This window comes from Ornithorhynchus anatinus, chromosome 3 (genome assembly GCF_004115215.2).
Source record: "Ornithorhynchus anatinus isolate Pmale09 chromosome 3, mOrnAna1.pri.v4, whole genome shotgun sequence".
Lineage (NCBI taxonomy): Eukaryota > Metazoa > Chordata > Mammalia > Monotremata > Ornithorhynchidae > Ornithorhynchus > Ornithorhynchus anatinus.
Window position 1 is genome coordinate 73368964 of NC_041730.1, and position 13450 is coordinate 73382413.

General features: G+C 41.4%; 1 protein-coding gene across 1 annotated transcript in view; it reads right to left on the reverse strand.

Moving 5' to 3' along the window:
* Positions 1-5706: 5706 nt before the first annotated feature.
* The window catches only part of CCBE1 (collagen and calcium binding EGF domains 1), a 244365-nt gene continuing 236621 nt past the window's right edge, over positions 5707-13450 (reverse strand). The window contains exons 8-11 of the mRNA XM_029059038.1: positions 10282-10421; positions 10166-10201; positions 9484-9519; positions 5707-6286 (exon numbers count right to left, since the gene is read on the reverse strand). Of these exons, the coding sequence (XP_028914871.1) occupies positions 6053-6286; positions 9484-9519; positions 10166-10201; positions 10282-10421 (446 nt within the window). The 3' untranslated portion in view covers positions 5707-6052. The remainder of the gene's footprint in view (positions 6287-9483; positions 9520-10165; positions 10202-10281; positions 10422-13450) is intronic.

Below are 13450 nucleotides of genomic sequence, written 5' to 3' on the forward strand. Positions count from 1 at the left end.
CAAAACTCACCTCGGCTGGGCAGCAATGGCATGGGAGAGAGTCGAGGGCGGAGACTCAAGTTTACTGTGCAGAAGGAGGCAGTGGTAAACCCCTTCTGTATTTTTACCAAGAAAACTCTATGGATACATTACCAGAACGATTGCAGATGGAGAGCAGGGCATTCTGGGGGAGATGTGTCCTTGGTGTCTCTATTGGTCGGAAACGACTCGACTACATAAGACAAAATAAGATCTCTATGTTTAATCTGCTCTACGTGTTTCCAAGCTTACCTGGTGCTAGGCATCTTGTGTTGTCATGTTTATATGCCCTTGCCTGATAACATGTTTCTTTTCAGGGCTGCCTACGGCTCTACACCCTAAGCCTTTAGCGATCTGGGATTCATTGTCTTTAGTTCAGATTCTGAACAATCCCTAGCATAGTGTCAGACATGCAATTTGTCCTCAGTAATTATGTGTTGATTCAGTGCCAGCTAAGGCACTGCCCACTTCCTATAAAGCTCCACATCAACAGGACCACCAAAAACTGTTAGTGATGACAAACCTTCAATATTGCATTGAAATGAAGCCTTTGGCATATGGTTCTAGGGGTATAGGGTATGTTTCAGTGTCATTTAGGTTTTTTTTGGAGTCTCACAATGTCTGTCACTTGATTACTATGAATGCCTAGAGATCATCCCTTTTTATAGCATTGTTCTAGCACTACACTATCTAGACATCACCCCTTTGCTTGGCAATGCATTTCATGTAGATGGGTTTACTCCTCAGACTTGATTCTTTTGAAAACAGCAAGGTCTAGAGTAAGGGCCTGAAACCTATGGCTCTGAGGTCATATCAGGCTCTTTTGAGAGCTAAATATAACTCTTGAGCAGGGCCTCTGGCTAAGGGAGGTGGCCAAGCTCGCTAAATCCCTCCTCCTCAAACATCTTATAACACTCAATGCCACTATGACACACAGTGCCAGAGCAGCAGCAGATCTGCTGTTGGGGGTGGATGATGGAGGGAGGGCAGGGGAAGTCAGTAAAGAGTAACCCTGCTGAGCAGTACAGGTGGGTGCCAATCCACTGGAGGGGGCACTGCCAGTTTTAGCTCATTAGAACAGTGCTTCCCCATTTCCACCCCCCACCCCCCGGACCCCAACACTCCCAACTCCACCCCTGCTAGCAGCAGCAGCTATTGGTATAAAGCAGTCACACTGTAGTGCTGTCATAAATAGCCCCAGACTCTTATCATGTCATGTGATAGTCATAAATTATATGGCTCTTTGAAACCTGAATAGTTAGTGCATGTTTTGTTTGCCTCTTCCGCAAAAATAAAGTTTCCAGCCCCCTATTGCATGGAAAGAGCATGGACAGGAGATTAAGAGACCTGGTTCTAGGCTCAATTTTGCCACTTGTCTGTTAGGTGGCCTTTGGGTAATTATGTGATGTCTTTCAGCCTCAGTTTCCTCATCTATAAATTTGGGGTAAGATATCTACTTTCCCTATGGAACAGAGATGGTACCTGATCTTTTATCTACTTCAGTGCTTATCACAGTGCTTGGCACAGAGTATGCCTTTAATAAATACCATAAATCACTAGAACCATAATGCTGGGAGTTAAAGGGCTATACAGCACACTGAGAATCCAAGAGGCAAACAAGTAGGATGTGGGATATCCATTTTGTTCTTGCTTGTAAGTAATATTCAACTTCTTTCACTCCCTGTTTTCTTACTTATTGTGCCAAAAGTTGGCTGTTCTGTGGGAGCTGAATTTATACAAAATACGACCACACAACCATAAAAAAATATATTTGTTATTAAGCAATACATAATATTCAAATGTTTTATAGTGATCACATTCATAACTGTTTTGAATATCAGCTCTAGAGTTTTATATGCAAATTACAAACAAGGAGAAATATAACTAAAGTTTGCGACATCACTTGGCAGATTAAAACAGATATTTTATGCAAGTACAATCCCTGGGGACTTTCTTTTGACAACTTTCCAAACCATGGAGGAGTATGACACCATTTGTAGAATGTTTTTTTCCAAATTTAGGACTTTTGTGGTTGCATATAACTTTTTCCTAAGCAGCAGTTTTACTTGATCGGAAAGCAAAATCTAGAGAGAATATAAATTTGATACTGACAATGCCCTCATCCGATGTTTTTTAAACTGGAAATTTTTTTCTCATTATGAAATATTCTTGTGGATGAGTTCATTATTAGTCTTTACTGCCCATGTTAATAAAATGACTAATCTTTTTAGATTCCACGTAATATTCCTTTACAGTAAAATTAGCTATGTGATAGGATAGCAATTCAGCAAGATTATGTCATTCCTAAAAGACTTTTCATACTCCATTTCCCTTTAAGGAAGATGCCTTTAAACTTAAATCTAAATTCAGGCACTTCCAATCTGGATTATGTTGGTATAGAGTACTTGACATCTAGATTATCTCCTCTGCCCCAGTAAGAAAACTGATTGCAAAGGTTTTTATTCTTTCAGTTTCTCACCTTAAAATAGACAGTGTGATTTAGTGAAAGTACACTGTTCAGACCAAAACAATTTTAAACAGGGTTTAGAGCACCAGTAATGTTTTTACATATACAGAAGTTTGATTTCAAGCTAGAACGTGGTTTGGAATTTAAGCAAATGACCTATTCTGCATTACACAGTCTCTTAAAAAAATCTAATTTGGGTGTTCAACATTGCGCATTTAGCATCTAGGCCTGTAACCTGTGTTTTGACATCCTGTGCAATAACAATTCTGCATAGTATAATAACCTGAACCAGCAGGTTGAGATTCCCACTCCCCACCACCCCAAAATAAGGACAACTGAGTTTTACTATAGTTGTCCACACATTAGCTAAAGAAGACTCAGTTAAAACTATCTTAAGTTTATATTCTTTGAATATATTAACCTTTTCTCTACCCATTATGGGATAACAGAAAAGAATACATTTCCAATAGCACATGATTCATAGATATGAGAAAAGCAATGCCATTCCTTGTTTTGGGGAAATCAAAGGCAGATCTAATACTTTTTCAAATAGTTTGTGCATAGTTTGCTTCTGCATTCATCCATCCACACCCTTTAAATACCATGCTCCACAACAAGCAAAACATTAAATATATTCCCCAAGGGAATCAGCAGCTGCTTTGTCTGAAGCCAAGAGTTGGCAGGTTGTGCAGTCATGAATCAACGGGGCCTAGGGAGTGTGGGAGGGTCACTGGAAGGGAGACAGGTTTTGGGAAATCCATCAAGGCCAATTAAGAAATTCTATCCAAATAACTTTTTCAAAAATAATTTTCTTTTCTTCCTGAGCTCTGTAAAGAAGTCTGGTTTGGAGCTATCCCTGGATAAGAAGCCCTGGGCTAAGTCCTGTTTAGAGAACCTGTTTGGAGAAGCAGCTTTGCCTGAGTATGGGACTGGGAGTCAAAAGGACCTGGGTTTTAATTCTGGCTCTGCCACTTGTCTGCTGTTGATGAATGACTCTGATTGCAAGGGATGGAGAGGTGTTATTTTAACTGTTTTAAAACTCTCCCTTAGTCAGTTTATTGATGGCATTTATTGAGCACCTACTAACATGGTAGGTGCTTGGGAGATTTCAATCAAAGCAAGGTATACATTTCCTGCCCTCAAAGGAGCTATACTGTAATGGGAAATGGTAGCTTTTCCTTTTACATGACTAAAGTGAATATCAAAAATTACACATTAATACAAATGTCAAGGTCCAATGACTACCAGCCATAAAGTTGCAGGTCACTGAGGGCTCTGTAAATTCCTCTTTAGACTGTGAGCTCCTTCTTATGGTCAGGGAATGCATCTACTAACTGTACTTTTCCAAGTGCTTAGTACAGTTCTCTGCACATGGTACATGTCCAATAAATGCACTTGATTGATTGAATAGATGTAAGCAAATGCATGGAGTTGGGTAAGACACGTAACCATTTGCATTGGGGGAATGACAAGCAGTGTGGTGAAGGGTTAGGGTGCAGGCTCACATTAATAAGGGAATCAAGGTGACAGGCAAAGTCTTAATAATTAATGATTATTATGGTATTTGCTAAGCACTTACTATGTGCCAGTCACTGTACTAAGCACTGGGGTGGATTCAAGCAAATTGGGTTGGACACAGTCCCTGTCCCATTTGGGGTTTACAGTCTAAATCCCCATTTTGCTGAGATAAATGAGGCACAGAGAAGTGAAGTGACTTGCTCAAGGTCACACAGCAGGGATGGAGCCAGGCTTAGAACCCATGATCTTCTGACTCCCAGGCCCAGGCTCTATGCCATGCTGCTTCTCTTGTGCTGACTGAAACAAAGAAGGAAGCAGAAAGGACATTCAGAAAGGAGGTGGAAAGGCAGAGCAGGTCCAAGGGTGCCTGAATGAATCCCTCTCAGGCTTCTGTTGCAGATGCTCTTGGATTCTTCCCAGGACTGTACCGTTCAGGACCACCCCTTTTCTGTCAATACCATGCTGGCTGAAGAAGGAACAAGAATCAAAGAAAGGTGACACCTTCCCATGGTAGAAGCTTCAGCCCAAACCTGACAATTAAAGGGGAGAGAGCTCTTTACATAGGCTGTTTGCACTCCGCTTGCTGACCAAAAAAAGACAACTCCCTGTTGATATTTCTCCCACTTATGCAGACAAGATGACAGCTTTTAGGAGTGCTAATCTGCAGAGATAGCTGATTCACTTTGCTGATAAGGAAATCTTCCTGTTCATTGGCTTTGTGCAGTTTCTAGACCTATTTCCCTCAGATCAATAACTCCTTGGTCAAAGAACCCAGTGAGTGTCCTTCTGGAGCAGAACCATGCTTCTTCAAGAGTCACAGTTACTCTCCAATGACTCCAATGACTGAATGATGAACAAGATGCAGTTATATAAGGAGATGGACAAACATCTGACGATGACTAGAAAATCTGTAAACTATACCCATTTTAGGTGAATTTTCAATATAAGTACCATGCATGTGTGCATATGCCCATCATTTGGGGCTCAAAGTTGATGCTACTGATGGTAAGCCTTTAGCAGCATTTATAGTTATACTAATAAGTTTCATGGATACCTAATAATCTATACCATGTGCATGTAGAGGTGATCTCCTACACTGCATCATTTCTAGCCATAATGCCTGGTGGCATTCTGTTTATGCCTCTTCACGTCCCATTTTCTTGCAGCTCTTTTAAGAGTCCTCCATTTCTAAATGTGTGTTTCCTGCTATCTCCCAGCTGTGTCAACCTCTGATGGTTTTCTTCATTTTTAAAATGCTTCTTTCCTCATTTATAGACACACCACTTCAGCTTACCATCTGGCAATTGTTTGGGCATCCTGATGCTGTCCATTCTCCTCACATATCCGGCCCCATGAGAGGGTGATATGGTGAGCACTGCATCGATGCCAGTGGACCAGTTTGCATTTCAGGACCTTACAGTAGCTCTTCCTGTCTCACCATTTGATGCTGATTATTGGCCACAGTTACTGCTGTCTCCTAGACTGCATCATGTTCAGAAGTAAATACGGTTTGCAAGCATTCCCTTTTCTCACATTACCCAGTTTCTCACACCCAACACTCCAAAGGCCCAGACTTTTTTTTTCCCCTTCAGTGAAGGGACCTGATTTTTATGCTGACAATGTAATGTAATACTTTTGAGAAAATCCTTTTCGAGGGAATCATTTTGGCATTTTCCTGGATGTCTCCAAGTTTTTTTCCTTAATTCCTTTTGACATTCAGCTTGGCTCTAACATAAAAGTTCTCATCTCTAAGGATTTAATGTATTTCTTTTGAGACAGTCAGTTGAAGTTTCCATACATAGAAATCTGGTTGGCTCAGGCTGGGAAACACCCAAGGTAGCTGATCCCCTCTCCACTGCATTTAGTGCACGGCTCTGAAAACAGCATTTAGGGAGAAGGGAAAGAGGACAAAGCAAATGAAGAAAATGGAGAAAATAGACATCTATTTTTTCTTCCTATTACCAGTGCACATTTTACAATGTTTAATTTTAGAATAGACACCTTTCCGTAACCCCCACCCCCTCTTTTAAAGTAAGTTCCTGGGCCTTGTTATGGATAGAAGTCTTTGTGTGCTCTTGAGTCTTTTGCAGCAGCTCTTTTCTGGTAATCCTCTCCGGAGCCAAAGTCTATAGTTTCAGGATAGTTGGAAAATTCCTGGGGCAATGGGAACTCCTCTGCTGATGAGTGAGTCCTGTGTCCGAACACCTTCTCCTGCAGCTCAGCGATGTCATTTCTGATGTCAGCCATCATCAGTAGCAGGAAGTCAAAAGAGCCTGGGGGACCCTGCAGATGTCAGCAAGAGTCAGTGCCAGAAAAAAGCAGCCTTAACCCCAGTGGACTGCTCAAACCTCCTCTGAAATCGTAATACAGGAAAATGCACTGTAACTCAGTAGCTATTAACTTAATGGGGAAAATATGCTGAAATCAGCTAAGGGAATTGAAATTCTCAGAGGATAACAGCTTTAGCAGCGGCTTTCCCAAATCACTGTAGCCATGGGTAATTTAATGAGGCCGGTAAGCATGGGGTGTCCAGCTTTGAGAAGTGGTTTGACCTAGCAGAAAGAGCATGGACCTGGGAGTCAGAAGGACCTGGGTTCTAATCTCGGCTCTGCCACTTCCTTGCTGTGTCACTTTGGGCAAGTCACTTAACTTCTCTGTGCCTCAGTTTCCTCACTGTAAAGTGGGGATTTAACACCGTTTCTCCCTCCTACTTAGATTTTAGGCCCCATGAGAGATAGTGACTGTGTCTGACCTAATTAATCTGTACCTACCCCAGAGCTTAGAAAAGTTTTTGACATATAGTAAGCACTTAACAAATACCAGAAAAACAAAAACAAAAAACCCCCAATCAGATGCACTTGATTTTAGTGTAGACTTGTCCTCTAGACTCTAAGCTTGTTGTGGGAAGGGAACCTATCCACCAACTCTGTTGTACTGTATTCTCCCAAATGCTTAGTACAGTACTCTGCACACAGTAGGTGTTCAATAAATACCACTGATTGATTGTTCCATTTCCCCAGAAAGTCTTACTATATTCGAATCACTTAATTTCTATCTCTGCCCAGGAGCAGAGGATGGGGAAAGCCAAATTACACCATGTGTCCTGTATTCTCATATCTGAAACCTGGCATCCCCAGTTAAGAGTGGAATAAGATTGTTTTTAGTGGGGGCTTGGAGAGGTAGCTGATTAAATTAATTGGAAAGAGATTTCATAGGGATCAAAGTATTGAATAAGTGCTAATGGTAGTAAACATGATATTAAAACAATTGCTAATAATTTACAATTTTAATCACTTAAATTGAAAGTATGACTTTTTTGTAGCCAGGAAAAAGTTAAATTGTGAAATCCACAAGAGAATTGAGCTATTTTGGAAAAAAATGGGAAATCTCTGAAGGAATTGCCTTTGGAAAGGATAATAGAACATTAGTGACTTGCAAAGACTTCTAGTTTGACACCTTCTTCCTCATATAGCTGACACAATCAGAAAATGGGGAGCATCGGTCTCCAATGTAAATGCAGTATTAATCATATCATCACTTATTGAATCACCAGTGCAGCTGAAAGCAAGTTCAACAGGATGATCCTTGTCCTTTAGGAGTTTACTATTTCCAACAGAGAACATGGACTTAGTTCTATTTAATATTTGCACAGCCAATGTTGGTTAATTCTTTTCTGTCATTTCCCCCATTAATATGGAGATGGGTGGCCTAGTAGAAAGAACATGGGTGGGTGAGTCGGAGGACCTGGGCTCTAATCCTGGCTCTGTCACTGGTCTGTTGTGTGACCTTGGGCAAGTCTCCATTGTTCTTGTCTGTCCGTCTCCCCCGATTAGACTGTAAGCCCGTCAAACGGCAGGGACTGTCTCTATCTGTTGCCAACTTGTTCATCCCAAGCGCTTAGTACAGTGCTCTGCACATAGTAAGCGCTCAATAAATACTATTGAATGAATGAAGTCTCTTAACTTCTCTGTGCCTCAGCTACCTCATCTGTAAAATGGGGGTTAAGACCGTGAGTCCCACGTGGGACGTGGACTGTGTCCCACTTATTAACTGGTATGTGCTTAACACAGTGCTTGACATGCAGCAAGCACTTAACAAATACCATTATTTGGTAGCTCAGGACCACATGCATTTGGGTGCTTAATGAATTCTAGTCATTGAATGTCTGAAAACAGAAACATCAGAGCTAAATGTCTTATTTGGAGTTTCACTTAATCATATTTGTTGAGCACTTACTGTGTGAGGAGCACTGTACTAAGTGATTGGAAGAGTACAATATAGACAAAGAGCTTACAGACTTGAAGACTTTAACAAGTGAAACAGCTTTAACTCTATCAGTTTTCTGGGAGATTAATAGATAAGACCCTGCTGTGTCTCTTGCAGGGGGTAATCGATTCACTGAATAGCCACAATCTAAGGGCAAAATATTGCATTGTATTCAGTATATCTTTTCAGAGTCACTAATCTCTATTCAGAATAATGGGGTTAAATAACGTTAACCATACAGATCTGAGCCCTACTGGATTATAAAAGAGCATGGATCTGAGAGTCAGGAAATCTAGGTTGTTAATTCCAACTTTAACAATGACCTGCTGTGGGGCCCTGGGCAAGGTATTTAACTTCTGTGCCTCCATTTTCTCACCTGAAAAGTGGAATAGTCATACCTGACTCTTCCTACTTCACAGAGCGTTTGTGCGGATAAAACAAGAACGGATGAGAAAGAACTTTGGAAAAAAGCACTCAACAAAATTTAAGGCATTATTAGAAGGCCACTGTAAAGTCTTTACAATGTATTCTAGTGTTTAAACAGAGTTGCTAAACAATCGTGGTATTTATTGAGTGCTTACTGTGTGCAGAGCATTGTACTAATTTCTTGGGAGAGTACAGTACGACAGAGTAGGTAAACATATTTCATGGCCTCAAGGAGTTTTCAGTCTAGAGGGGAAGATAGACATTAAAATGAAGTATGGATATGTACATAAGTGTTGTGGGGCAGAGGGTGGGTTGAATATCAACTGCTTTAAAAGGTACAGATCCAAGTGCATAAGTGACATAGATGGGAGAAGGGCAATTGAGGGCTCAGGCAAGAAGGCTTTTTGGAGGAGGTGAGGTTTGAATATGTCTCTGAATGAGCTGGTGGTCACTTTCCACTTTTGGGAAGGTGGTGGTGGTCTGTCCTAAAAGAAGTGCAGGGAGTTCCAGTACAGAGAGAGGAGGTGAGCAAAATGTCAAGACCAGATAATTGAGAGTGAGGTACAGTGCGTAGACTGGCATTAGAGGAGAAAAAGTGTGAGGGCTGGGTCGAGGTAGGAAATCAGTGAGTGAGTGTTTCAAAGGCAATGATAAGGAGTTTAATGTGGATATGGATGGGCCACTACTGGAGGTTCTCGAGCCGTGGGTTTTATTTTTTTTTTAAAAAAGTGATCCAGGCATCAGAGTGAAATAAGGACTGAGACGGACAATTTGCTAATACAACTTACAGGAGACCCTTTTGGTCCCGGAGCGCCTCTCTCTCCCTGAGGAAAAAAATCAAAAAAGGGGAGTGGGTTGTTATAACATATGGATACTTTTTCAGTTTTTATTTTTTTAGATAAACACTTGTGATTGAAAACAAATGTAAAACTAGAACCATATCTCATGAGACCACTTGTTGGTACCCAGATGCTTGGGTCAAAAGTCTCTTGTTAAGATTTCCCCACAGGCCATAGAATTTAAAACCAATTCATACCAAAGAAACTAAGTATTTCCAGGCAGCTCTGTGAACCAACTTGAAAACTTTCTAAAGCACCCTTTTTTAAGTGTCAAATTACCTTTCTCAGAGTGAAACTGCTAACCTATTTCTGGAGTCAACATATCAAGAAACTCGGAAAGATCAATCCAAAGGCGATGTTTAAATGAAAAAGTACATCCTGTTATGACTTCCTAAATGATCAAGGAAAAGAAGCCTGTGTTCTTCTGATTCAGAAAGGATTTTTTCAGGATCTCTTCAACCTGGGCAGGAGCCTTCTTTGGCTCATTTTCCCAAATGTCTAGGGAACCATGAACCATGTTTGAAGTTTAATTAGTTCCCAGTAGAAATAAACAATGAGGTGGAAGGGTTCTGGATAAGAACTAAGAAAACTCACATCTAGCAAGGTAAAAGAGAAGATGTGTGAAACTCACCTTGGAGCCATCCCTTCCCGGAGCACCTGGAGGACCCTAGAAGACAAAGAACTCCTGTTGAAAAACTTGAAAGGGAGCAGTGGTGAATGGTGTGGTCCGAGGGGAGGGATACTGACCACAGGGCCTCTCCGTCCCTGCTTGATGTGGGAGAGATCAGGGGATGGCCCGATGGGTCCCATTGATCCACGGGGTCCTGGCTGCCCTGGAGGCCCAGGAGATCCAGGAAATCCAGGACTTCCTTTTGGTCCAGGAGATCCTACAATCAAAACACAGCCCTGAATCAAAAAGCCTGACAGATCAATCAATCATATTTATTGAGCACTTACTGTGTGCAGAGCACTGTATTAAGTACTTGTTTGTATACAGTATAAAAGAGTTGGTAGACATGTTCCCTGCCTACAATGAGTTCACAGGCTAGAGGGGGACATAATAATTATAATAATAATAGGTATTTGTTGAGCGCTTACTATGTGCTAGACACTGTACTAAGTGTTGGGGGTGGATACAAGCAAATCAGGTTGGTTACAGTCCTTGTCCCATGTGGGGTTCACAGTCTCAATCCCCATTTTACAGATGAGGTAGCTGAGGAACTAAGGAACAGAGTAGTGAAGTGACTTGCCCAAGTTCACACAACAAACATGAGGTAGAGCCAGGATTAGAACCCAAGACCTTCCGACTTCTAGGCCCTTGTTATATCCACTAAGCCAGACAGCTTAAGCTAATACAGCAGGGTGTCTGAGAGCTTCTTTTCTGGAACATTCCTCTTGCCAACCACTTTGAGGGACAGGACTAGCTTTGGAGCTGATTCCTCAAAATGCTGCTTTACTTTTTTCTTTTAGCCATTTACTTCCTGGAGAGGTTGGAGCAGGATTCAGGCTAGAATACATCATCTCCATCTCTGTAGGCTGAGAAGATTCCTAATTCAATTAAGGGGACCAGATATGCCAAACTTGGCATGACAATCATGCTTTCTGGGCTTCCATCTCATCACTCAGAAGGCCCAAAACGAGACCTATTAGAGTCCTATGTGTTTAGGGGGGAAAACCTTCAACTGAAGTGGTGATGGCAGTTGCAAGGCAGTAAGGAAGAGAGGAACGGAAATGAGGGAGCTTTATTAATAATGATAATAATATTAATGGCATTTGTTAAGCGCTTACTATGTGCCAGACACTGTACTTAGTGCTGCGGTGGATATACGCAAATCAGGTTGGACACAGTCCCTCCCCATATGGGGTTCACAGTCTCAATCCTCATTTTACAGATGATGTAACTGAGGCCCAGAGAAGTGAAGCTACTTGCCCAAGGTCACAGAGCAGACAACTGGTGGGGCTGGGAGCTTCTTGAACCATGATCATAGTGTGGCCTAGTGACTAGACCTCAGACCTAGGAGTCAAAAGGACCTGGTTTCTAGTCTCAGCTTCACCACTTGTCCACTATGTGATCATGGGCCAGTCACTTCACTGTGTCTCATTTACCTCATCAGCAAAATGGGAATTAAGACTCTGAGCCTCATGAGGGACATGGACCATGTCCAACTTGATTAGCTTGTATCTACCCTAGCACTTGAACAGTGCTTGGGCACATAGTAAATGCTTAACAAATGCCATAAAAAAACCCAACAAAACAAATCCAAAATAATAATGATGGTACTTGTTAAGCACTTACTATGTGCCAAGCACTGTACTCACTGGTCCTTGATGGGAGTTTTGGGCACATTCCAGAACTTTTTAAACTAGGTGGCAACATAAATCTAATCCCAGCTCAGCCATTCCCCTGTTGTGTGACATGGGTAAGTTACTTAACAGCCCTGTGATTCAGCTTCCTCATCTAAATCCCATGTGGGTCAGAATATGTTTGATCTGATTTTTACTGTATCTGCCCCAGTACTTAACACATAGAAATCACTTAATAATGTCACCCTCTCTCCATAGTTCCATTTTCCCTCTCTGTCCATGTTGTCACTCACACTATCCTTCCCTAGTTCTCTCTGTCTCCCTTTCCCATGCTCCTCTTGAAATCCTGGTCTCCAGGGGTTGGGACAAAATAAATTATTATTATTTATTTATTTATTCCACTTAGGAATCTGATAACTTTACCATGGATTCAATGCAAAGAACCCTAAGACTGAAGTTCTTTGTTTTTTTCTTCAATATATAAACTTGTCAGTTATTCTCACATTTCTGGTTCCAATTCTTAATTGCTATGCTGCATCTGGGATGAAGGCCAGCCCCATATTTTAATTCAAATTATTTAGTTAAAGCAGCTAGATGGAGTCTTCAGAATCCCCCCTGCATTAGGCAGCTGAATATCCAATTAAAGAGAAGAGCTGAACATGTTGGAGAGGATGGGTTTTGCCATGAATATGCATCAATTTTGACTCATTGTGATTACCAGAATTTTCATTTGCTGGAGCCCAAAATTAGATAATCTGGCTTCATACATAAGGCAAGAATATCAGTGTAGCTTGCAGAAAAGTCTTAGCATTCTAGCTCCTTGAACAGGCAGTGTGGCCTTTGGGAAAGAGAATGGGCTTGGGAGGGAAAAGACCTGAGTTCTTCTGTGTTATGGTGCACAAGTCACAACCTCTCTGGACCTCACTTTCTTCATCTTTAAAATAGGGATAAAGTAGCTGTTCTTCCTCCCTCTTAGACCGTGATCCCTATGGGGACAGGAATTGTGTTTGATCTGATTATTTTGTATCGACACTAGCTCTTAACCCCATGATTGGCACCCAGAAAATGCTTAATAAATATCTTCATCAAGTCTCAGTCAAAGGAAATGAGGGTAGCATAGAACTAGACCAGGGAAATTGGAACAAAGACTAAAGAAGTAGTAGAAATAAAGGGGAAAGCAGACACAGCCTAGAAACAGATGCTGGACAAACAACTAAACACAGGACAGAGACAAACTATCGACGTAGTGAATAGATAGAAAAAGGCCATTTACAGTACCTCGGACAGCTCAAGTCAAGTCAGAAACCAGATGGCAGAAATCAAGAGTTGGAAACAAATTTGTGGAGGAGACACTCTAAAATGCACTTTTATCTCCTCAGCTCTATAATCAGCTGATTCTTGTCAGGACTGGATTATATATGTTGGTATCTTAGAGAAAGCTTCCATCAACACGCCAAAATAAAGCAGAAGAGTTGACAGCACGGTGAAAGAAAGATGGAAAAGTCAATTAGTGAGAAAAGACACCACATTCACTGATAAATGTGAAGGTTTAAATAAGAGCCTCTGTAGAGAGCACCAAAGGCATATTCAGAATGGGATTCAGATGTGAAAA